At 38.7% G+C, this 26,410-nt stretch overlaps 2 protein-coding genes across 10 annotated transcripts in view; one reads left to right on the forward strand and one right to left on the reverse strand.

Moving 5' to 3' along the window:
• The window catches only part of IMMP1L (inner mitochondrial membrane peptidase subunit 1), a 68,289-nt gene extending 55,987 nt beyond the window's left edge, over positions 1-12,302 (forward strand). For all 5 annotated transcript variants that reach the window (XM_038405578.2, XM_043516906.1, XM_043516907.1 and 2 more), the window contains 2 exons: positions 5,313-5,423; positions 12,104-12,302. In XM_038405578.2, the coding sequence (XP_038261506.1) occupies positions 5,313-5,423; positions 12,104-12,172 (180 nt within the window). In that variant the 3' untranslated portion in view covers positions 12,173-12,302. The remainder of the gene's footprint in view (positions 1-5,312; positions 5,424-12,103) is intronic.
• Positions 12,303-16,203: 3,901 nt separating this feature from the next.
• The window catches only part of DNAJC24 (DnaJ heat shock protein family (Hsp40) member C24), a 60,796-nt gene continuing 50,589 nt past the window's right edge, over positions 16,204-26,410 (reverse strand). For all 5 annotated transcript variants that reach the window (XM_043516905.1, XM_038405567.2, XM_038405566.2 and 2 more), the window contains 2 exons: positions 18,174-18,242; positions 16,204-16,653 (listed from right to left, as the gene is read on the reverse strand). In XM_043516905.1, coding sequence (XP_043372840.1) covers positions 16,529-16,653; positions 18,174-18,242 — 194 coding nt within the window. In that variant the 3' untranslated portion in view covers positions 16,204-16,528. The remainder of the gene's footprint in view (positions 16,654-18,173; positions 18,243-26,410) is intronic.

Raw genomic sequence — 26,410 nt, forward strand, 5'->3', positions numbered from 1 at the left:
AAATAGAATTGAAATCAAGGAAACTACTTGAATAGTAAGCTATGACAATGTGAGTAAGGGTGCAGAATCTTTTGCAACTTTATCTATTTTTAAAAAATAAATATATAAATTATAAACCCTTACTTTTCTAAAAGTACAAAATCAGTATAACTCTAAGGCCTTTCACACTTAAAAGTTTTGCTACTTTAACTATGCCAACGTACTTAATGTGACAGAACTCCCCTAGCATAGATTTAGTTATATCAGTGTAAAAGTGTTTATACCAGTATATTTTATTCTAGACAACCTAAGTGAAATAAGCTATGCCACTATAAAGTACCTTATACTAGTGTAACTGCATCCGTACAGGGCTTTTCTGGCACAAGTGTGTTGGTTAAAAAAATCACATACCGAGCTGAGATCGTTATTCCAGTAAAACTTTAAGTGTAGACCATGCCTAAGATGGGAGAATACTAGCAATGGTGATATTGGGTAGTTTGATTTTCTCTATCAGTCTTGTTCCAAGGATAAATGTGAATTTAAGAGTTGGGATTTTTGGTTCTGCATTTAGATACAATTAATTTTGTCATAGAAGTCTAAGCGGCTGATCCACCACCTGCAGTGAGTGCAGAATGAAGCAGTATGACTCCTGTCATGGATGTACAGATGGAGAGTCTAGTCTACCTATTACTTTGTCTTCTACACTAGCTGGCTGGAGGGGGCAGTTTTGATGATCTGCTGTTAAAATTTAAAGCTTTCAGTAGATTTGGTCCCAATATCTTGCTGATCTTCTCTCGCCCTATATATCTTCTTGACCCTTTGGTAAGAAAGGTATTACACTTTTGGTATTGAAAGTATGGTCTAGAATGAGCAAAGCCATATTTTTCCTAAAGAGCTCTGGAATGCCCTGCCTTCCAACATTAGGAGGGCCAAAGGTCCTGATCCTGCAAAGACTTATGCACGTATGTAACTTTATGCACTTTGAATAATCCTATGGAATCAATTGATTGACTCAGAGTGTAAAGTTAAGCATCTGCATAAGTCTTTGGAGGACTGAGGTTTAGCTTTTATTTTAAAGGGGCATAAACAACTTTTTTTTAAAAATTATTGATTGTGACCTGTCTTAATTCTTGGTTGTAGTGAGGTGCCTAGATGATGGGTACCCATCATATAAAGGTATCATACTGTCAAAATGTATGACATCTAAAAATAATACAGTACTTTAAAATCAGTTTTTGATATGCAGAATTCTGTCATGCTTTCCATCAGGATTTGTAAAAGTTACCAAAATTGTGTATTTCATGGTGTAAGACTATTCTTCATTGCAAATATGCTCTCTAAGATGCAAACTGTGATAACCAGTGAAGCACGTTTATAGTACTATATAGGAAATAAATGGGCCAGAGTTGACATAATTTCTGCTCAGGAGCACATGAAGATGTGAATGGCTGCAGATGTTTGTGCATAGTTGTTCTGCAAGTGGTTGGAGTCCTCATCCCCCAACCCCTACCTATTATCTTACTAATGAATACTTAGCGCTCTGCTTTGCTGTGTGTCAGGCAAAGCAAAGGAACATGGTGACCAATGAAGGGAGGTGGAGAAGGCGTATATGTGTCCTGGTTATCAGACTATCACTGCACAGGGGGTGAGACCGTTTCAGAACCCTGCATGACGAAGGATTGATTAAAAAGAAGGTGGGGGAGGTGTTGGTGAGACAAGCTTTCAAGCTTATCCAGAACTCTTTTCCAGGTCAGGTCGGGGCCTCTTTTTTTCATTGGGCTATAATCAGTCGAGTGAGTTACCTTTTATGCGCTTGATATTTCAGGTATTCCTTTCAAATGACAGTAGTTTGATGCTAGAGAGACAAGGTGGGTGAGGTAGTATCTTTTATTGGACCAACTTCTGTTGAGGAGAGAGAGAAGCTCTCGAGCTTATACAGATCTCGTCTTCAGGTCTGGGAAACTTAACCAGAATGTCACAACTCAACAGATTTTTTTAGCATAAGTAGTTAACACACACTTCAAGGAACCATTCAAGGTGAAGTGGTGCATTAACACTCCTCCAATCATAAGGAGGTGGGAAAGCAACTGGGGGTGGGCTTGTTAGTGGATTATAGATTGTTGTAATAAGCCATAAATCTAGTGTGTCTATTCAGTCCATGATTTTTAGTGTCTAGCAAAGTCTTTTGGAAGTGTTGTGCAGGTTTCCTTTGAGGATGAGGATTGATAGGTCAGACATAGAGTGATCACTTTGTCTATCTCACCAACAGAAGTTGGTCCAGTAACAGATATTACCTCACCCACCTTTTCTCTTTAATATCCTGGGACTGTTACAACATTGCATACAGTAGTTTGTTGTGTCATTTGTAGCTCTGGGAGATACTGGGTAGTGGATTACACCAGCAAGGTCATTTTGCCCCTTTGCATGTAATACTGCAGGACTGAATCTGACAGTAAATTATGGGTGGGAGGGAGAAGTGGTTGTGGTGAATGCTGTGCATGGGTAAGCTGTCAATAGCAGTAAATAGCACGAGTATTTGTAGTGGGATATTTAAAGCATAACTAGCATCAGACATGAAGGAAACTTGAGTAAAGTGGAAGCGTCAGTTCATTCTAAAACCTAGATCTATAGGTGAAACTCTGTACATATGCTGAGATGGATGTCCTACACAGATCAGTTGGACTCCAGAAATTTGATGGTCTTTTACTGACTTCCACCTTTGTTAGTTAAAACAACAAGGAGTCCTTGTGGCATCTTAGAGACTAACACATTTATTTGGGCATAAGCTTCCGTGGGCTAAAACCCAAGTAGACATGAATAAATTTCAGAGTGGTAGCCATGTTAATCTGTATCAACAAAAGCAATTAGGAGTCCTTGTGGCACCTTAGAGACTACCAAATTTATTTGGGCATAAGCTTTAATGGGCTAGAACCCACTTCATCAGATGCATGGAGTGGAAAATACAGGAGCAGGTATAAATACATGAAAAGATGGGAGTTGCCTTACCACGTGTGAGGTCAGTTTAACAAGACAATCAATTAACAGCAGGATACCAAGGGAAGAAAAATAACCTTTGAAGTGGTAATGAGAATGACCGATTTCAGACAGTTGACAAGAAAGTATGAGTAACGAGTAGGGGGAAATTAGTATTGGGGAAATTAGGTTTAGGTTTTGTAATGACACAACCACTCCCAGTCTTTATTCAGGCCTAATCTGATGGTGTCCAGTTTGCAAATTAATTCCAGTGCTGTAGTTTCACGTTGGAGTCTGTTTTTGAAGTTTTTTTGGTGAAGAATTGCCACTTTTAGGTCTGTTATTGAGTGACCAGGGAGATTGAAGTGTTCTCCGACTGGTTTTTGAATGTTATGGTTCCTGATGTCAGATTTGTGTCCATTTATTCTTTTGCATAGAGACTGTTCAGTTTGGCCAATGCACACGGCAGAGGGGCATTGCTAGCACATGATGGCATATATCACATTGGAAGATGTGCAGGTGAACGAGCCCCTGGTGGTGTGGCTGATGTGGTTAGGTCCTATATTGGTGTCCCTGTGATTATGCCTGAATAAAGACTGGGAGTGGTTGGGTCATTACAAAACGTAAACCTAATTTGGGGCTGTAAAATTCTCCTGGGCACTAAGGCACCTAAATGTTGGGCACTGCAACACTGAGCCTAAGTCCCTTTTGTGGACTTACCTTAAGACTAGATTTCAACTGTGGAAGATAATGTTTCACATCTTTCACCCTCTGCAAATGTTTTCCAGACTAGTCTGTTTCTAATCTTGATTGTTTTCAAAATCTAGTTTCTTTCTGACCTGAGCAGTTACCTGTGGTAGTCAAATTACACTACTTAATCAGCTATCCTTGAATTCTATTTATATAATTCTGTGACAGTACTTGTTTTAGTAATAAAATTTAGGTATCTATTTTCTGCTTAGACTTGCTACAGCTTTAGTTGTCTTAGGGATTCTAATCCCTCCCCCTTCTATCATACTGTACAAATTTAATATTTATTATGTGCAACTGAAATTAAATATTTATGCTGGAGGTAAGTTTTGTCCCTTTATCTGGTTCTAGTTTCATTCTGACATAGGAGTGTAGTAAAGCTGTCCTAAGTAGCTTGCTTCTTAGAGTAAACATTGGTATTTTTGGGGATTTCACATTACGTTAAGATGCCTGTGTTTGATTGTTTTCCTACTATGTAGTGGTTGGTAGGAAGTATTACAGTTGTTTGTTAAATTTAAGTCTACCCTAGATTCTTAGGCATATAAACTATCAAATATAATATTTAAGAATTATTTTGTTTTAAGAGCTTATCCTTTTCTGAAGTTGTGAAATGTTCAGTGATGCTATTTTGTTTTACCCACATGAATCTTAGTCATTGCATGCTATATATTTTGAATCAATTCTTTCATGCTGGTTAAATGTACGCAGCTCTGAACTGTGTTGTTTTGGTTACTAATGCAACCATAGGTGCTGCAACTAGGAGTGCAGGGGGTGCTGCAGCACACCCTGGCTTGAAGTGGTTTCCATTTTGTACAAGATTTACAGTTTGGTTCAGTGGCCCCACTATAAAATTGTTTCGGCACCCCTGAATGCAATTGTGTTTCTATTTCTCATGTTTTCATTGAGTTAGTCAGGTCCTGAACTTACGGCATGTAATATAGTTAATGCATAGAACATATAGGCAATAAAAGGTCTTTGTCATATATATAAGGTCACCATCATTAATTTTCAAATTGTAAAAAGAGACTTGTTTTGTGATGGTCATTATTGCAATATAATGTGCTGTGAATCCTGCCTGCACATAGAATGAACTGTGATCTTAATTAGAACTTTGACAAGCCCCACTCCGATAAAATGATGAGATTATTCATAATTGATGTCACAATCAATTACCATTTAGATCATCATGAGCCTACTAACAGGTCTAGCCTTGGTGCTGGCCCCAGGATGTTGATGAGTGTGTGGCTGCCCTGTTCATGCTGTTCCTGCGACAGGAGGGCAGATTTTCAGTCAACATCCTAATGACCTCTTTTGAAGTCTATTAAATTAATGACCCTGTCATACTGGTCTAACCGCTTACATCTTCATTTTGAATTTTTTGTTGCAAACTAGCATTTCTGGAGCATGTGATAGAACAGATACTTGGAAATATTTTTTTTTTCTAATCTAGCACTGTTTTAGAGACCATAGAAGTATTAATTCATGGCATGACAAGAAGACACAAAAGGGTTCACTTTACAGGTTATATTTTGGGGGATTGAATTTCCTTTAAAGAAACACATTCTTATTCTACAATGTCTAACTTGTATTTTGATCTTCCCTAACTGTAGGTGCCTAAAGGGCATGTTTGGTTAGAAGGAGATAATCTCAGGAATTCTACAGATTCCAGGTGTTATGGACCTGTTCCTTATGGACTGATAAGAGGACGTATTTGCTTCAAGGTATAGCTATAGACTCTAAAACCAGTTACTTCAAACATTTTTTAAAAATATTTGAGCGAAAGTCGACTCTCATCCTAAGCAACATCACTGACCTAAATGGGGACGACTATCAGAACAACTTGGACCTTTTAGATTTTCAAGAAAAGTCTCTCCATATTTTTAGCACAAAGATAAATAGTTTCACTTGAAAATGTACACCTCAAATGATCACTCTCATTAAGGCTGTGTCAACAGTTTGGCAAGTGAATCTATACCCATTCCATATATGTTGGCTACTACAGGTGGGGAATACAATCCATCCCCACCTTGCATTTTTTGTAATTGTTTTTCCAAAATGATGAAACAGTATCACTTTGTATTTAGTTATTTTATATAATTTGAAACAAAATATCATTTGAGCCATAGTTCCATATTGCAAAGAACAGTGACTGAGGGGGAGGTTGTCTTTTCCAGGCCTAATTACCTTAGGATCTTAATTGTAGATCTACTGACTGGACTACACCACCCTTAATACTTGTTAAACTGAAATCTCTGAACCAACTTTAACTCATGACAGGTCCACCATAATTATCTGCCCTTCACTTTTAGGTATGAATCAAGTATCTTGTTAAATGTTTTGTTTCACAACAAACCATGTAGGCTTACTTTTATGGTTTCCTTTAATAGTCCTATAACCGTATTTCCTATTAATTATATTTTCATATTATTTCTGTCTGCATTATGAATCAGTGCGTACAGCTGTATTTAATCACTTATCAAAAATAAGGAACTAGCATTAACTTTTCTTGTTTAAACAATTACTATAAGGAGCAAGCTGGTACAATTTAGTGGGATCATGCACTAGGCTTTAAAAAACTAGGTTTAAATCCTGCTGTGGACAAAGTAAAAGGTTGCTGGTCAGTATTTGCCATACATCACAAAACCACCACATACTACAATTCAGCACAGTTGGCATGTGTGCTCAGAAAAGACCCATCTCTAGTTAAAAAATATTGTGTGTATTAATACAGCTTAGAATTGTTAGGAGTGCATTTTCACTTTTCAGAGAATCTTGCAACTACTGACCACAATCAGTAATTGCTTACTAAACCTGAAATAACATTTTCCCCTCAGCTTTGTCTGACCTCTGTTCTTTATGAGTTATTAAAACATTTGCCATCAGTGTCTCCCTGGCACATTACAAGTTCTAGCTGTTCCATCCTTGAATGTTTGTCTGAACATGCATTTCTAGAGAATAGAACAAAGATTATTCTAAACAGGGTGGTGATTCTGTGATATTGACAAATAGCCACAGGGATAAGTTGTGTATTGGTTGTGGCCTAAAGTTTGACCCAAACCTGCAAAATTATAAAGCTAGTTAGTGCATCGCTCACTTAAAATGTATATGTAACTAGTGAGCCCATTAAATTATTTTAGTGAGAATCTAGTGTTAGTAATTTTACTGAAAAATCTCCAGTCACTGTGACAGGATTAGAGAACTGCCACTTATTATATTTTCTAGTCTGAGGTGGCCTTTTGCCAACTGATTATTATTAATGTTCGGCTGATGAGAATAAAGCATATGGTGTGTAACAAGCAAGGGTGAGTTTATACTTCAAAACACTGTGTATGTTTTAAGAAACTAATGAGATGTCTAACTCTGCTATAGCTATAAATCAGTGTACAGTAATCTGCATAACACCACATTGTAGTTATGAGAGAACATTTCTTCTTTACTTTTAAAAAACGAACAAAACTCAGTTGCTATAGTTTATTTTTAAAAAATTATGCACGTCTTGAGCAATCATGATTGGTGTAAAGTCACCTGTGTTCCATGTCAGACAGTCTGTACTGTGGGTTATTCCACCTCTCCCTGCTGGCTGAAGGCAAAACAAAGATTAACAGCCAGCCTAAAGCCTGGAGAGTGCCTCTCTGTGGAGAACCCTAGAGTTCTTTGCCTCCATTCCTGGGCAGAAGGCAGACCAAGGATCTCCCCTTTGTAGCAGAGCCTTTCAGGACAAGACAACCAAAATCATCTGAATTAGACTAACTAGAGACTCATGGAAAACTGATACAATTTTTTTTTAAACCCCTCTCTATTGGCATTGGGTTTTTGAGCCAGATTGCCTGATGGAGCAAACCTGTTTCATTCTCCTCACTCTATGAACCACTCCAGGAGCCACCGATCCCAGAAAAAAAAAACAGAAAAGCATCTCAGAACTATTTTCCAACTAAAGCAAAGAAAGAATTATGTATTCCATTATCACCAGTGTTTGAAGAAGTAATCGAGGTTTAGTGGGCTCCCAAGTAAAGTTAAGCATCCTACACAGAAAAATGCAGAGATTCTATTCTTTACCTAAAGGACAAGAAATATTTGGTCATTCTACCAAATGTGGATGCAGCAGCCACTGCATTAGTAAAAGACACTAATTGCCTCAGAGGAACAGCCACGGGTGAGTCTAGCATGGATAGACTGTATGACCCAGTCAGGCCAGGATCTAGATAAAAAAACTGAAGGCAAGCGTGAACTGAAACCAAATAGGAATAAGATCTGATTAGCAGCTTCTCTTGTAGCAAATGCTTCTCTGGATTCCCTTAGATTCACAGCTTGCTCCATGGCATCTAATATGGTAGCCCAAAGACACCTCTGGCTCCATCTCTGGAAAGCAAATATGCAAGTAAAGCACCTTATGATCTCAGCCAAGTAATTAGGGGGCAAGATGTTTGGTGAGGACATGGTGGTGATGGGAGAACAGAAGCAGGTGAGAAGAAAGTCTTTTCCATGTCATTGACCTGAGGAGATCTATAGAACTTTTCTCTGGCACATGTCTTCAATTTATGCTTACCAGCCCACAAGAAATCCAGAGACTTCATATCTGGAAGACGGAGATGGTCCCATTTCAATATATCAAGAAACTTCAAAAAGTGATCTTTTGGAAGACCTGCATAAAACCATAAATCATCTACCTGACTCTGTGCCCCACATCCAACACTACTTCTTATCTTGGGATGGAGTAGGGGGAAGAGGAGGAGGCTTCAGAAGTTTGTCCACTTACAGGAGACCCCTACATCAGGCAAATGGATACTAGGGACAGTTCTACCGGGTCTCAGCATTTGAGCCATAGAATCAGGATCAGCGAGACAGATTCTGTGGTGTGTACTTTATTCTTTTTTGTCCCAAAGAAGAATAGGAACACAAGAGCCATCTTAGATCTTAAGTCCTCTCAACAAATCTCTCAAGTTTGGATGGAAATCCTAAATCTGTCATTGCTGCTCTGTCACCCAGGATTTCACGACTTCAACAGACTTTGAAGCTGCTTATCTTCATGTGCCAATCAGGGAGATTCACTGAAAATGTCTGCGCTCTATTACAATGGGAAGCATTTTCTGGACAGAAATCTCTGATTTGGACTAGTGACTACCCCAAAGGTCATCACACAAGATTCTGATGAACTTAACAGCCATTGTCAGAAAGAGGATACACGTGTATCTATCAGATTGTCCTTCAGGATCCAGTGGAGACTTACATGATCATGGGTTTCTGTAAACAGAGAAGAGGCACATCCAACCATCTCAAGGACTTCTGCATTTAGGAATGATCCTGGATACCTAGGAGATGTCTAGGATTAGTCTTATCGAAAAGAAATTGCAACCAATCAGGATCTGAGAATCACTGATCTAAGGTCAGTCACTTCCTCCCTCAAGTGATTGACTCATCCTTTGTGATTCCCACAGGAGTACCTGGTTTCAGAATCAGTAAGACTCACGATTACCACTAATGCCACCCAGAGTAGCCCAAGGGATATGGTCCATTTTGGAGAAGGGGAGTATGAAGTGGCTAGAACTGCGGGCCATCAACAGCCACAGCATCAGCGTCATACAGGCACCATCAAAATGACTTATGTCCAGGAAGATTACTGATGAACCCAGGAAGTTGAGTATCACATACCCCCTCCTCAGTTGCCTCAGAACCTGCACGGCGCATAATAATAAGCAAAAACTCCCCCTGCAAACCCCACAACCAGTGTCTGGTGGCTGCAACTTTGCCAGAGGAGACTTAGCCTGCCCTAGCCTATTATACCTGCTGCTTATACCTGTGTCAATCAACAAAGGAAATGTTCCTCCCTCCATAAGGAAGCAGTTAGTCTACTGATTTGATCAGAGCATCATCATCTCTCTGAAAGCCATCCACATAAAAGAGGGAGAATGCAACAGCATGCTGATTCAGGAGGATGAACCTGGACCGGGGGTGAAGTGGGGGAGAGAGAAGAGTCTAAATCCTTGAACAGTTCAGGTGATGTCAAAAAAAGTTAGGGGTTTAGTCACAGACCTCTTGACCTTGAGAGAAAACTGAAAAGACAGTGAGACATTAACCAGACAAGGAGACCAGACCAGGAGTCAAGAACCAGAAGGGGAAGCAATAGGTTCATAAGGCTTACTTTATAACTTTCCTCCTGTATCTGTACTGGCAAGGGCAGTAAAAAAAAGGTTTTAAAGGAGCAAGCCACAGTGAGCCTGATCACCCCTCATTAGTCCTGCAACCTCTGGTTCTTGGACTTGATAAACCCTCTTTGAAACCAACAACTTGAGAAGGAAGTCTAAGCCAGGAACTGATTCAGAACCCAAAACTGCTGCTAAAACGAATAGTGTGGAAACTGAAAGGGGAGAACTGAGGTGTCTGGGATACTCAGTTGGGTGTACTCCTCTGGCATCACAGAAAAAGTCTGCCAACAAGGTATGCAATCACTTGGCCCAAACACCAGTACTGATGCTACAAAAGACTTTCAATACCAAGACAGCCAAAGTAAAGGATATCTCGGAGGTACTAAAGGATGGGTGGGCTAAGGGTATCAAGCCCAATACAGCTCGCTGTCACAGTGAATGTTTTGAATGGTAAGGAATCTAAGATTTCTAGTTAGCACCACCCTTCATTAGTCCTCCTGTGGTACATAGCTTCCTGTCCTGGAGCCTTAACAAAACAAACATTTGAACCACTACATTGTTTTGGCCTACATTCTCTTTCTCAAAATGGGTCTTAGGAGCAGTCACCTCAGCTAGAAAGGGGATATCAGAACTCAGAGCATTGTCTATGAAGGCTCATCTATGCATTTTCCATAAGGACAAAACAATTCGTTGGATGGACTCATTTATTCCAAAAGAAAACACTTTTCCACAAGTCGCAAGGACCAGCTTTGCCTTCTTTCTGCTCCCGTCCTAGGCTTCCCAACGAAACTGAATGGCATGAAATGGATATAAGCAGAGTACTTTAAATCAAGAGCATGAAAACTTATTGGAGGCCCACATAACTTACATTACTTTTCAGATAAAAGGCAGACCTCTAAACCCTCTACTGAATGATGGGGCAAAGCACATATTACTGAAGCCTATAGAACGTCTGGAGCAAATCCACCAGATAACCGCACATCTTATTCCAAGGAATTCAGCAACTTGTTCGGCAGAAAGCTCTGTGCTTAATGTGAAACGTTAGGCAGCTTTATGACATAAGTGCACCTGTTCATGAAGCATTACAGCATTGATGTCTCTTCTTCCTTAAATGCAGCATTCAGGAGAAGGGTACTGCAAAATGTGTTGCCCCAGTTCCTGTGTAAACCATCTGAATCACCCCTTCCCCCACCCCCAAAGTTGAGTATGCTTTTCACATCCCACAGAACGGACTGTCAGACACAATGGTGAAGGTAGGAAGTGATGAGAAAGGAAAACTGAATTTTCTTTGTAATACTCTCCATGTCCGACATTCTGGCCCAACCAGCGTGGATTTCATTTGTCTGAGAACTGAAGTTGTTTTTCTCCACTGTCCCATATTATAAATTTCCTAAGGCTGTGCTATGGGGTTCATATGTCCAAGTTAGGTGACTTATACTAATATATTCAGTGAATATTTTTCAGCTTCGGAAGCAATCATTCTGGGTTCCTCACAGAAGGGTGGTCCTGGCCCCAGGCTGGCGGTCAGTCTTTGTTCTGCCTCCAGCCAGCAGAAAAATTATTACTATATTACTCTATAATACAGACTGTCAGATATGGAGGGTATTAAAAAGATTGATAAGTAAGAAGGAAATCTTCCTATTGCGGTATACTCATCTCAACTAAAGAATTAAAAGGTGAGACGTGTAAAGTATATGCAACAAGACTGGGAGTATGGAAATACAGTATAATTCCACTTATACACATTCTCTTTTTGAATAATCTTAGTTATCTGAAGCCATGCATCTCCCCCATGTAGCCCTGTTAATCACCCGCTACTAATATCTCAATTAGCCTTATCACTAATCAATGGTTTTGTATTTGTATAGTGGTTCTGAGCAGATACTTGCAGACCTAATCCCGTTTCAGCAGCAACAGCAGCTGACAATGTCTGTGTCTCAGACTGTGATTAGTCAGTTTTTAAAAAAAGATAATTCAGAATTCTGTCCACAGAAGTTTAATACATTTTTGGTGTTTTAATAAACTCAATAAAGTTGGGTTATTTTACTCTTTTATAAAGTACCAAGTATTAAGCAAACATCAGCATTACTCCCTTCAGTCCCCACATTTCTACATCAGTGAAACTGAAGCACAAAATAGCACTCTACTTATCCGGTCAGTTATCTGAAACTTTCTGATGTGATTTGGATAAATGGGTTGAATGCATTGAAATTAGAGTTTTAATCAATGATTAACTTTTACCATATTTCATTTTACAGATATGGCCTCTGAATGATTTGGGATTTCTGCGTGCTAGCCCCAACGGTCACAGATTTTTGGATGATTAAGAGAACTAATAAGTGAATTCTGCTAGTTTACTTAACTGTCTTATAATGCTTTAATAGCTTTTTTTACTGAGTGAATGAAACAGTGTGTTTGTATTTACAAAAAATTAAACATTGTGACTAAGATATCAAACTCTGAGCTTAAGTCTCTCTTTATTAACATCTAGAACAAAACATATGCTGAAGTCAGTTATGGAAATGAAATACTGTTGTAATAATAGAACAAGTTATTCATCTTTCTTAAACCATTCATGGTGAGTCCCTTTATGCAAAAGAACATGTCTTAGGGCTTGTCTACATTATCAGCTAGATCGACGGCAGTGATCGATCCAGCGGGTGTCAATTTATCGCGTCTAGTCTAGACGTGATAAATCGATGGCCGAGTGCTCTCCCGTCGACTCCAGTACTCCACCGGAGCAAGAGGTACAGGCGAAGTCAATGGGGGAGTGTCAGCAGTCAACTTACTACAGTGAAAACACCAGGGTAAGTAGATCTGTTGACTTCAGCTATGTGAAGCTGCGAATTTAAATCGATCCCCCCCTCAGTGTAGACCAGGCCTTATATTCTAACAGCTAGATCCTCACAGGATTTCGGTTCAGCATCACAATGCCTAATTTTAGGCTCCCAATCTCCCTGTACAATGCATGGGGAGAGTTAAGCACCTAAGAGTGGTATTAACAGAAGGCAGCAAGCTGAGTCAGGGGGCTACCAAGCTAAGCAGAACAAAATACTAAGGAGAGTGGTGGGGCATAAGCAACAGCAGATTCACATGGCTATGATGTAGCCGTGGTGGCATGTAGAGTGGACTTCCATCTTGAATGGTCCCTTGCAAGTCTTCTTCCTTCAGCAAGAGTCAGGATGGAAGAATTTAGGCTTCTTAAATCTCTCAAAATAGTATCTTCCAACCTCATTCATGGTTAGGTTCATGCTCTGCTTACTTCAACCTCAGCTCTATAAACTTCTGTAAAAGTGTACTTCCTTCTTTACATTGGATATAACCCCACCAATGCAGTGAACTTGTTCTCAACTGTTGCAACTTGCCAGGATCATCTAGTTTGTGGCAAAAATCAAAACTAATGGATTTTAAGAATATGCTGTAACTTTTGACACTAAAAACTGTCTAGTAGTCTCTTCTCAGTTTTTAATGGCCATGTTTCTTGTCCATACAACAGAGTTATCATCACTAATGCACTGAACTCTTAGTTGTAACACACATATCCTGCTGCCCAAATAGAGGGCTCTGAAGATGGTGAAATGCTATTAATGCAAAACCAGTCTAACATGACAACTGTGGATACAGCACTTCCTGCTGTCACCTGACTACCCAAATGGATAAAACTATTCAATGTCATTGCTATCTACTTGGAGCACTGGCAAGTCATTTGTTTCCATTTTACAGGAGACATGCATGGCTTTGGTTTTATAACCATTAATCTGAAGTCCCATGGATTCTGCAGTTTTTTGCAGTTCTTCCAGCATTACCTGTAGTTGGTCAATAGTCTCTCCAGGTAAGGCAATATCATCCATGCACCCGAGATCCTCAAAAAATTAATCCAAGTTTCACACCTCCGATATTGTCCTCTATCAGATCATCTATTAGAACATTACATAATGCAGGTGAAAGAACACAACCCTGTCATACACAGATTCTATTGAAAATCAGTCTACCTCACATAGCTAAATGTACCAGAGTACAGTTTCTCTATTAGATACTTTGTCTCCAGGCACCCCATGCTCGCATGGCAGTAGCCATAATGCTGACAGGTTAACTTTTTTTTGCCACTCCAGTCATTTTTCAGTAACATTCCACAGAACATACACAGCATGAGCTGGGCACCCATCTTCACAAGGGATTCACAGCCATAAACTCAGAGTTAGACACTTAAGCCAGGTCAGCCCTTTCTCACAAAAAAATTAGGTGGTGATGGAGGCCATTATTAACTGGGCCAGAAAGAGAAAGAGTGACTCTAGCTCAATGGTTAGGATATTCACCTGAGAGACCCAGGTTCCAGTCTCAGTACTAATGACTAAGCAGAACAGCAACAACAAGAGAGACTCACTCCGTGATACCCTATAAGTTGGTGATTGGGGTATTCATCTAGAATGGGGTAGACCTGGGTTCAAGTCCTTGCTCCAGACCAGGCACAGTGGGGACCTGAACCCAGGTCACTCACATCCCAGGTGAGAGTGTTCAATCACTGTGTTAATGGATATTGGGAGAATGCTATCCTCACCCTGGTTTATGTGGGATCCAATCCAGTAGGTATGCTTTTAGGCAGCCTCTGAGAATACTGAGTATTGAGACCTCACCTAGAATACTGTGTGCAGTTCTGGTTTCCCATGTTTAAAAAGGATTAATTCAAACTGGAGCAGGTAGAGAAGGGCTACTAGGATGATCCGAAGAATGGAAAACTTGTCTTATGAAAGGAGACTTAAGGAGCTTGGCTTGTTTAGCCTAACTAAAAGAAGGTTGAGGGGAGATATGATTGCTCTCTATAAATATATCAGAGGGAGAGGAATTATTTCAGCTCAGCACCAATGTGGACACAAGAACAAATGGGTATAAACTGGCCACCAGGAAGTTTAGACTTGAAATCAGACGAAGGTTTCTAACCCTCAGAGGAGTGAAGTTTTGGAATAGCCTTCCAAGGGAAGCAGTGGGGGCAAAAGATCTATCTGGTTTTAAGATTCTACTTGATAAGTTTATGGAGGAGATGATATGATGGGACAATGGGATTTTGGTAAGTAATTGATCTTTAAATATTCAGGGTAAATAGGACTAATCCCCTGAGATGGGATATTAGATGGATGGGATCTGAGTTATCCAGGAAAGAATTTTCTGTAGTATCTGGCTGGTGAATCTTGCCCATATGCTCAGGGTTTAGCTGATTGCCATATTTGGGGTCGGGAAGGAATTTTCCTCCAGGGCAGATTGGAGAGGTTTTTCGCCTTCCTCTGTAGCATGGGGCATGGGTGACTTGAGGGAGGCTTCTCTGCTCCTTGAAGTCTTTAAACCATGATTTAAGGACTTCAATAGCTCAGACATAGGTGAGGTTTTTCATAGGAGTGGGTGGGTGAGATTCTGTGGCCTGTGCTGTGCAGGAGGTCGGACTACATGATCAGAATGGTCCCTTCTGACCTTAGTATCTATGAATACCTACCAGATCAGATCCTGAGCAGCTCAGTGGTGTCAGGACTTAGGTGGTTTTGTACTTGTCCACTCACAGAAATATAGACACGTTGGGGATTTCAGGACTGGCAACTTAGGCACCTAGAGATTTTAGCCACATGCAGGATTAGGCAGCAGCTAAGCAGGGGCCTTGCGGATTTAAATTTTTGACTTGGTGCCTAAATCCTATTGTGGACCTAGACCCAAGTTTCCATTCATAATATTACAAATGTAGTTAAATTAAAAGTCCGAATGACTTAGACAAAGCAATGATTGCAAACCTGTTTCTTGGACACAAGTCACCATGCAAATTCTTGAGGTGACAGAACCACTCTGTGTATTAGCAACACTTTAAACAGCACATTTGCAGAAATGCAGTCCTTAATATGTGGGAGACATCATTAAACTATTACATGGCTCTGATCTTAACTACTGGAGTCTACTAACACATCACATGTAGGAAAGAGATAACTTTGTGCGTATAAGCCCCTCAATTCAGTTCTATATGCATAATGTAAGATTGCTTAAAAAGCTTTTATTTTTTTTTAAAAGGCACAGGACCATTGTTTTGTACAGCAGCTGCTTCCTAGGAATATTACCTTCTCTCATTTTAACATATTAGGTTGATCTCCATTCTCTTCAAATCAGTGTCACAGTTTTGTTTTCAGAAAAATACTTCTCATGTTAACATGTTAAGTGTTTATAAGGTAACTTTTGTCATCTTTGCTGGTAATGTGAGACTTAGCTATTCTGAAGGTAGTCCCCCAGCTACAACTGATATAATCTTACTGAGAAAGGAGTGTCATCTAGACCAGAAAGCTCAGTGCTACTTCCACAAATGGAATGTAAATAAATTAACTAAAAATTATGAAAGCACTTATTTATAGGGCAGGAAAAGGACAGTTTTCAAATCATTGAAAACAAGCACCATTTTCACAGGACAGTTCACATTCTATTAAGTACAGAAATGCGTCTAGTTTGATTAACTGAAGCACTTATAGCTCTTCTGTTCGTAACTTTAAGATCTTCTAGTTAAAACTTGAAAATAGATTTAAGCCCTCCTTTTCAGCCGTGACAGGGTGCTAGCACTTGCAATGCACACCTTTTCCCTGACACATTTACTAACCGATTTTGTCCACTGAATATTCAGCTGGATGAAACCAACACGTGCAAGTGGGACAACTGTTACTTCATCGAAGGATCTCTATAATTAACGAACATGTGTCACAGCAAACCAAGGAAACCTCTTCAGCTTCACTTCTGGAGACAGTATACTTCCCACCACATCGGCATGAGCGTCTATAACAATGTTCATCTGTTGAAACAAACAATTTAAAAACTTAGTGCTTGAGCACAAATAAATTGTTTGAAGCCATCATTGCAAAGTTCCTGTTTAAGACCGAGATATGCAATCTTACTGTTGAACTGATGATGGAAGTTATAAGTTTGCAGAGTTTATGAAGAACCTCCTATCACTGTTAAGAAAGGTAGAGACTGAATACAACAGTTCCTGCAACAATATTTCATCCTCAGATAGCTATATCTGTAACATAAAAGGCTAGTGTTTCATTGACTATGAGGCGCTCCCTGTGTCTAGTGGGGGAGGAATCTTTTCATTAAGAAAAACAAATAATCAAATTTTAAGAAGTGTATCCCCACCAATGAACTAGTGCTAGGAATCTGCAGAGCACCAGTGGTGAACTCTGATCAAGGAGGACTGGATTCTGACAGAATGCAAAGAATCTTGGAGAAGTCTGGAAATCACTTATGTGAAAACAGATAGGATGTAAGTACAATTTTCTGTGATTAATAATTGGCCTCAGAAATGCAGATTATGAAGATTTAAAAACAGTTCTGAAGTTAGGTTGGAGGAGAGAGGGGAAGCATAAAGCAGAGAAAAGGGGAGAGGGCAAGTTACAGTTTCCACGATTTTTAAAAATAAAATGTCAAATGATAAAAAAAACTTCAAATTATAATGAAGTAGAAAGCTGAAGCATTGACAAAATGGAAATCTTATGTGTGAGAACAGTCACAGCAAAGGATTCAATCCCACTTGCTCCTCTGAGGAAGGAAGGGTCTTCTATACCACTGAAAACAGCAAAAAGAGCAAAAATATTGACTACCATGGAATGCCAAATGGCAATTCCAAATCTATATCTAGCAGCATTGAGGAAAGGTATTTGCATAACTTATAAAGATGAGAGAGGATGAGACTGATAAGAAAAAATTAAAATAGTGGTCAATGATGAAGAATAGACCAGCAAAAATTAAATAAAGTCAAAACACCAGCAAAGAAAACAAAAACAAAAAAAGAAGGGGGAGGAAGCAAATTTCAAAGGGAAAGCTAAGCAACATGCAGAAGTTTAGATAAATCAGAACAACAACATTTCAAATGAGATACAGAAAACTTAGCGAACACTTCCAGTCATCACAGTCCAGGCACATTAAAAAGCTCAAAGATTGAGGGCAAGTCTACACTATACACTACACTACACTGCAGGTGCACCAATGCAGCTGCACCACTGTAGCGCATCTGGTGGAGACATGCTATGCTGACGGGAGAATGCTCTCCTGTCGGCATAATTACTCCACCTTGGCAAAAAATATAAGCTATGTCAGTGGGAGTGTCTCCTGCTGACATAGCTCCAGTGTGGACAGCATGAAACTTGCATCGTTCGGGGTGAGGAGAGGCTTTTTCAACCTGAGCTACGTAAGTTAGATCAACTTAAGTGGTAGTGTAGACCTGCCCAGAGGAAGCAGCCAGAATGACTCTAGCCAAGTCTGTTAGCTATCCCATCCCTCCTCTCCCCATATAAAAAAATGAAACATTCATACCCTTATTCCAGGACATGTCTTCAAGATAAATTTGAGCATCCACTGGCCATGTTTGCATTAGATCATCTTCTAAAAGGAAGATATGATACATGTTCAGTTCTGATAAATTGAAAAGAGAACTATTTGGTTTCTTACCTATACGTTGGTAGTCCCATGTACAGTTCACCATGAATATCCCACTCATGAACGTAGTCAAAGAGGCATTTCTCTAAAATGGTTTTGATGCGGTGCCCATGTCTCTGTTATAAGGCTGGGAATACCTCACAATACCCCAGAGATGCTCCGAAAAACTTAACACACTGAAGGGCAGGATACCGATTTAAGTAAGTCATGCGCTCACCCCAAAGGATGGGAGGGAGGTTTAAATGGGCAAGCTTTCATTGTTAAGTTTAGCTACCATTGTCACAAGCATGGTATAAATGCCCAGAATAACTGATGTAGCTACTTTTCTGGGCCAAAATGCTAGGCCCCTGCTTACTCTTTGGCTTCTAAAAGGAGGACCCAGAATTAACCACCTTATCTAGAAAGAGCCAGAGTTTGCTGAGGTCCAGACATTCTTTTATGATATACAGGATCTCTCTAACCAGCTTTAGAATGATAGTCCTGGCCTGTACCAAGTGAGATTTAGATGTTCTGATGCTCACAGATCCACATTTGGCAATGATGAAGCACAGCATGGAATGGAATGGAATGGAATGGAATGCAATTTGACACATCATATTGGAAGAACAAAGACCCTTAACTACTTTTTATACTTTCCCAGACTACTTAGATTTGATATATGCAGTTTGCCCAAGGCCTTTAGTGGTTACAACATAGGACATGGCCTGTCACAGAGCTGCAGCTAAAACAACATAATCCCTCTTAAATGGTGGATTTCAGATTCCTATTCAATGAATAAGCCTGGGGCTCTCTTGAGTTTCAGGGTCTTTACATAAGTTGGGCAACCAGTTTGGGCAATGCATCTACTCGCCTTCCTGGTCATATAGGTAGGTTTCTCTTCAGGGCACTGTATGACTTTGTGCATTTATATTATGTTCCTCAATGGAAGCAGAGTATTTCACCGTCCTCTGAAATGGAGGACGACTTGGCCTATCCTTTTCCTCAGGACTTTTTGCCCTTCTATTTGGATGAGAGAAACTGAGGATAATAGCTTAAAGTCAGTGAAAGGGGCTACTGAGGGAAGAATCCAGGGACTAAGGGCAAACTGTCCATGGAGAAGACATCATTGAGGTACATCAGTATACCATGGCACAGGAAAACCTTTGCTGGGAGAGGGAGATAAAGCAGATCCAGGAGCTGTGTGGCGCATAAGTGCCCAGGGTGTCTTTGCGTTAGACACAGAGTGACTGGGACGGAGGGGAGAGGGAAAACATATGACTAGCAGGACCTGCTTGGCAAGAATATGAAGACTAAACCACTGGCAGTAGACATGACAAGGAGCAGGAAGATGACTACAGACATAGTTAGGCACTAGTCAGGATTATGCCATTATTACTGAATGAGCATTGTTTCCTCCACTCAGTGGGTACTTCAGTTAGCAGGCCCGATACCTTTGGAAAGAAGAGGAGGACAAGAAAGTGTTCCTAACGTAACATGTGAGAGGCAGGGCAGGCCTACTGGCAGGCTGCAGCACTTGCTATGAGGTAGAGAACTGTGGAAAGTTACTGCTGTAAGGTGGAGTGCAGCTGGTACTATGGAAGTATCCCTCTGTCCTATATACTGGCCACCATATATACACTTGGTGTGATGGACAAACACACATTTGTAATATTTTATAAACATTTATAAGTTTTGTCTGCTATAGGATTACAAAGGGTTATTTCCAGCGGGAGCGGAGCTTACTATGCAGGAAAGCACACCACAGCATCCAATAGTCCCATTTATAGATACTTAAGGTACAATGCAGGTGTCATTCATACTGAAGTTTTACCTTAATCCCAGCTAAATACAATCGTATCCATAGGAAGAGAGAAACCAGGTAAGAAACCAAAAAAGAACCATGGGGTGGTTAAAAACTCAGACCCTACTGAGAAGCAGACTGAAACCCAGTCCTCTGAGGTGGAGCTGCCTGGGATAAAGTAGGCCTACCTGGACCTTAGGTAAGATTGATATGCACATAGACTGTTATTTTATTAGTAATTTAAACACTTCCCCCCTTGTATGCAATTAGCTGAGGTGACTACATAAAGTAATTTGCACCTTTCCCTGTAGATTATTAATAGGCTAAATCTAGTCTAGTGGCCATTTTCTATAAAATAGTATTAAGGCTTGTGATGTGAGAAAAATTTTCTAAAAAATTTAGAATATATAGAACATATTACATAGGTCAACTTCAAACATTAACTGTATAAACCAAGCCATTCATAATTAGGATTCTTAATTAGACAGCACAGTAGTATGTAGAGTGGATAAAAATCTATTTAAAAAACTTTAAAATTAAATTTGAAATCATGACAAATATTAAGGCCTAAACTTACTATAATGTATTAAAATAATTTAAATTAAATTAAAAAATAATATTCAAGCAGTACATTTGTTGCCAAAATTTTAAAGAAAGTCAAACCAATGAAATGAAGTCACAGGCTAAGCACTTGGGCTTAGAGTTTGTTGAAGTGCTAAACCAACTTTTGACAGCAGTAGCCTCTTCTGCAGTTACAGAAAAAACAGTTTTTTCATTTCAGTTCATTCAACTAGTTCAGTTCAATGACTAGTTCATTCCAAGTTGAGAAACTGATTGGGAGTTGAAAAAGAAAGAAAGCTTGTTTTCCTCTACCAATATATGAATAAAAATGAAGTGCAAGATAATGAGATCTTTTAGTTCTAAAGCCTTGAAGGACATAGTGTACAGAAAAAGTATCAGTTCAATATACTTATTACAGATAATACTTAGTTTAATAAAATCAATTTTAAATGCAGAACATGTTTTGAGAAAACTACCTTTTTTTCTTTATGTATCCAGCACATTTAACGTTATTTTATTTAACTAATAAAAATTTATAAAATGCTGGTTTTGTGCATTTTAATTGAAATTCAGTTTCCATCCAAGTGCAGCTTGACACAAATATGGATAAATATTAATTACCTAGTAAATAAGTGTCATTCATTTTCTAACTTAATATACAATCATAAAAATAAGAACCTGAATAAATGTATGTTAATCCAAAGAATTGCTTAAATACATGTGTATAGCCTCATGATTAGCAAAAAGAATTATCAAATTTAGTGTAAAAGGTATGTGTTAGTGATTATATGTGAGACTAGTGAGAATGAACCTTTCTTTAGGAAAATAATTTAAATACAAATGTAAAACAAGATTAAATGGATGATTTAAATAATGGTTTCCTGCTTGCTGATTTAAATCATGATTTAAATTGGTGACTTAAATCAATCCCGACCCCGGTGGTATATTATATTGTTGTAGCAAAGGAACATATGAACCAATTATATATGCATGACCCTATCAACCAGCAGTCAGAAATTTCTCTATGGTTAACATTTGATCATCCAAAAGAACATCTTAGAACAAAAGTTGATGTTTTTTATTGTGCATCTATCATCTTGGTGTCAGTGTTACCCACATAACACAGCAGTTAGCAAATATTAATTTATCAGTAGTGAAATGAAACACTTATTTTAACTTACCCTTATATATTAGTGGAAAAGGTATTTAATACTGGACATTAAGAATTATTCTTTTTTAAAAATGCAATTAATTAATTAATTAACAGCCAGTTAGCCTAGAACACAGGCCAATTTTATACTTTCTTTTGCAACTAAATTTTGATTCTGTTTTTACCTGAAATAATATCTAAATTAGACAAAATGAAGGCAATTAAAACAAATCAGAGAACTTGGAGATAATGAAAGGATCAATAAAACCTCCTTGACCTAGCCTATCCCAAATACATACAGTACTTAAAGAGGTACAGATTAAAATAAAATTAACCCACACACTTCTAACACTTTGCTACTACTAAAAGAGAGAGACAAAAGGGTATGAAGGAAAAAGATAACTGAAAGATACAGCTGTCAATCAATCAATCTTATTCAGAGAGTCACAGATTCTCAGGCTAGCAGGGATCATTGTGATCATCTAGTCTGACCTCCTGTATAACACAAGCCACAGAACGTCTTCAAAGTAATTCCATGAGTGTACTAGGTATCCATCCAATCTTGATTTTAAAATGGTCAGTCATAGAGAATCCTTAGTAAATTGTTCCAATGGGGTAATTTACCCTCTGTCAAAAATGTGTACCTTATTTCCAGTCTGAATTTGTCTAGCTTCAACTTCCAGCCATTGGATTGTGTTACACCTTTCTCTGCTAGATTAAAGCACCCATTATTAAATATTTGTTCCCCATGTAGAGACTTATAGACTGAAATCAAGGCACTCCTTAACTTTTTCTTTGTTAAGCTAAACAGATTCAGCTCTGAGTCTATCACTACAAGGCATATTTTCTATTTAATCATTCTTGTGGCTCTTCTCTGAACCCTCTCCAATTTATGAACATCCTTATTGAACTGTGCGCACCAGAACTAAACACACTATTCCAGCTGTGGTCACACCATTGCCAAATACAGAGGTAAAAAAACCCTCTCTATTACTACTTGAGATTCTCATTTAGGCATCACAGGATCGCAGTAGGTCTTTTGGACACAGCATCACATTGAGAGCTCATGTTCAGTTACTCTTGTCTTTGCTCTGACAACAAATTAGCCAAATAAGACCTAGGGTAGTGCTTTTAGCTAGAACTAGTCACATACACTGGCAATGAGCATGCCTTTGCTCATTCTCTTCCACCTACTCAAAAACTGTAATGTGTCTAAACTAAAATGTCCCCAACATAAAATGGAAGTTCAATAATGTCTTAATTCATGTGAAGTATATTTTAACGTAACTTGGGTTCTGCTCAATCCAATTTACAGACTTGTAGTCAAAAAGCATTTATTATAATGGAAACCATGAATATTTCTGGCAGCATCAAAAAGAAAAAGTCTCCATCAGTTTCTTCTCTCCTGATCCCTGCTGTAGTAACTTGGGAGAAAAGACAACCTATCTACTTTCTTCTTCTGTTTCCTGGGACAGGAAGATGACTTCACTATGAGGCCTCTTCTCTTCAGAGGTGGGGCGAGAGAAAGAGAAACTAGTGAGGAAAGGGGAGAAAGTTTCAGAGAGCAGGACAGGTCCAACTTCCCCTCTGCGGTGTAGTGAGCAGGCAGAGAAAAAAAGGTTACTTTAGGCTGTGGAGGTCCCACCATTTCCCAGCTTCTCTTGAAGAGGGAGACATAAATTGGGCTGAAAAAAAAAGGCCACCCTTCACAGATTTCACGAAGGAGTGCTCTACGTCAGGAGAAGTTTCTCATACAAACGGGTGTGTGAATGGAGGTAGTACTTCACAGGTAGCATGCATGAGGGGGGGAGAGGGCACATGCCACCATTTCAACACACAAGCATGGATGGGGCAAACCAAGGGAGAAACAGTGACATGGGGGGAACAGTGTTTCTCTCACAATTCCCACTATGCTTCCCACAACACCTTTGTTGACTTTAGAAATGGGCAGGAGACTGAGGAAATGAGGCCACTAGTAGTCCCTCTAACTCAAATCCCTATAGGAGGGAGGCTGATGTTTAGAATTTCAACTGTGCTTTTCCTGTCGATTGCTGCAATTGTAATTAAACTTCAATGGCCAAATTCATCCTCGGTGTACTTCCACTGAAGTCAGTGGAGTTACAGCAGGAAATAATTTGACCCATTATCATTACAAGTCTTTCATAATATGATGCTTGACCTGTAATTAGCTTTAATAATGGATTTGATAATCAGGTTATCTTCCAAAAAGTTAATTTTCAATTAACATGATCTCTCTGTAAAGCCTTCAAGCATAACATACAACCCAATACACATGCTATCACTTTATTTTATATGCTACAGTTATTTGCTTGTCTGCTTGTAACAGCAAACATTTCTTTTTCAAAACTGAACAACGCTAATTTAATCTCTAAATTTCCCTGTTCAACATATTATCCAATCTAAAATGTTTTAACACAGCATAAATGGATTTCTGGATTTGGCAAGTTATTATAGAAAGTGAAGACTGATCTGAGTTTGCAAATTTGTCTGCAAGATTACTAATCTTGCAATATCCACAGAGTCTGTGTTACTTAATAATAGCTGTGTGCCCTTCTTTATTATTTTAACTGTACTTTAACTTGCATCTTACAACTCTCCACAGCTACTGCTTGTTTTGATGAGAGCTGGTTTTTATGGATTTGGGAGATATAAAGGTTAGATACGTATATACATTTGACTCCTCAAGTTGTTTAGATCTGTATACTTTGAGATACATTCTTGAACGCAGATAGAAAATAAGATGTTCTGGTTTTCCACAGTTACTTGAAAACAGTCATTAAATCTTTAGAAGTACAGGCCCCATGACCTTGTGTTCTATTGCATTTTTCTGACAACAAGAGGTGAAAGGATTCTGCAGATCCATTGTCTCGACTGTAGGATCTAAGAAAACACTGGCAGGCTCATCAGAGAGGTTTATGAGCCTGCAATTCAAGGAGATTAAAAGGAAAATCTACTGAGATTCTTTAAGGCCGCAGAACAACATCAAATAACTATTAGCAGCTTGGTTCAGTAAAGCTTTACTAGAGCTCTTGCTAGGTCATTCATGAAATTTAAAGGAGGAAGGGTTTTTAAACTTTGCTTAGGGCTACAATAAATATTTTGGTTATTTAAACAAATAATAATTTGTTAAATGAAAATCCAATCTTTTTAAAATACTAAGAAAAGTAAAAATATGCACACTCAATGATCAGTATTTTGGAAAGTGTTCGAATTTTTTATAACTACAGTTAAGTTACAAAGAAAAAAGGTACAGCTTATACACTGCCAGACTGAATATAGTGTGAAATACCTAGCAGGTCTCAATAATCATACAAACTTAAAAATAAGTCACATTGGTATTCAAAACTTTGGTACTGCTAGAGGTGGAGGTTTTTGTGTTGTTTTATTTTTAGTACACCATATATTTATTCTTTTTCAAGTACTGCTATGTTTTTTTTTTGTTTTGTTTTGTTTTTTTTAAACTAACCAGCAGTCTGTTTAATTTAAAACAAACATTAGGAAATGTTACAAAAATATGATTTCAGTAAAAGTTTTGAGGAAAGCAGGGTGAGAGTTGAGAACTGTTCCTAAAAGCAATATCCCATGTTTCTGATAAAACACTGTTTCTTAAATATTTACTTTTAAACAAAAACTACTATAGTTTAATACAGTGCTATGATGTAAGAGGCAACAACACTGATCTCCTTCATTGCCTCTGATGTGTAGCAAGTAAATATTTTCACATTATAATCATATATTTGGTCAAGCTTTCAAGTTGCAACCTGGACGCTAATTCATAACGCACTAGAGGCTGGGTTAAAAGTCACTTTGAACATTCCATCCACCGCTCCTTAGCCATTTTAATTTGTTACCCTTTTTAAGCTTTCAAGCTAACAAAAACTGAAAACAATTTGTATTTTAATTATGGATATAAAGACTAACTTGCAAAACCTTATAAAAATTGCTTGAAAAATGCAGGACTCAATCCTACAAAGCACTGAGCACTCTGACCCTGATCTAGGAAAACATTTAAGTATGTGCTTAATTTCAAGTATGTGTGTGAACCCCCTGACTTTAAGGGAACTATGCAAGAGTTCAAAATTAAGCATGTGCCTAGTGATATGCTAGATCAGGGTGGGAGCGCTCAGCACCTTGCAAGACTGACTCCACTGCCAAACTTGGAAAAAGAAGTCTCCCTTCTGTTTATTCACAAGTACGTACAGGCAATGGAAAAATAAGCTTCACCACAATGTCCTTTTAATGTGTAATAATTCTGTTCTGGAGGGAGAAATAATTTCTGTGGCTGAAAAATTAGTTCTGTCTCTAGGGGCCATTCAATCTGACCTAACTGCGACTATTAGGAAGATACACCACTATGAATATTAAAGGGGTAGCCGTGTTAGTCTGTATCCACAAAAACAATGAGGAGTCCGGTGGTACCTTAAAGACTAACAGATTTATTTTGGCATAAGCTTTCGTGGGTAAAAAACCCCACTTCTTCAGATAAAGATACTTCTTCAGATTAACTCGTGGGTTATCTGAAGAAGTGGGGTTTATCTCATTCTAGTTCCCAAAGCACAAGTAACTTCACAGTGGTACCTTAAAGACTAACAGATTTATTTG

The sequence above is a fragment of the Dermochelys coriacea genome, chromosome 6 (assembly GCF_009764565.3).
Source record: "Dermochelys coriacea isolate rDerCor1 chromosome 6, rDerCor1.pri.v4, whole genome shotgun sequence".
NCBI lineage: Eukaryota > Metazoa > Chordata > Testudines > Dermochelyidae > Dermochelys > Dermochelys coriacea.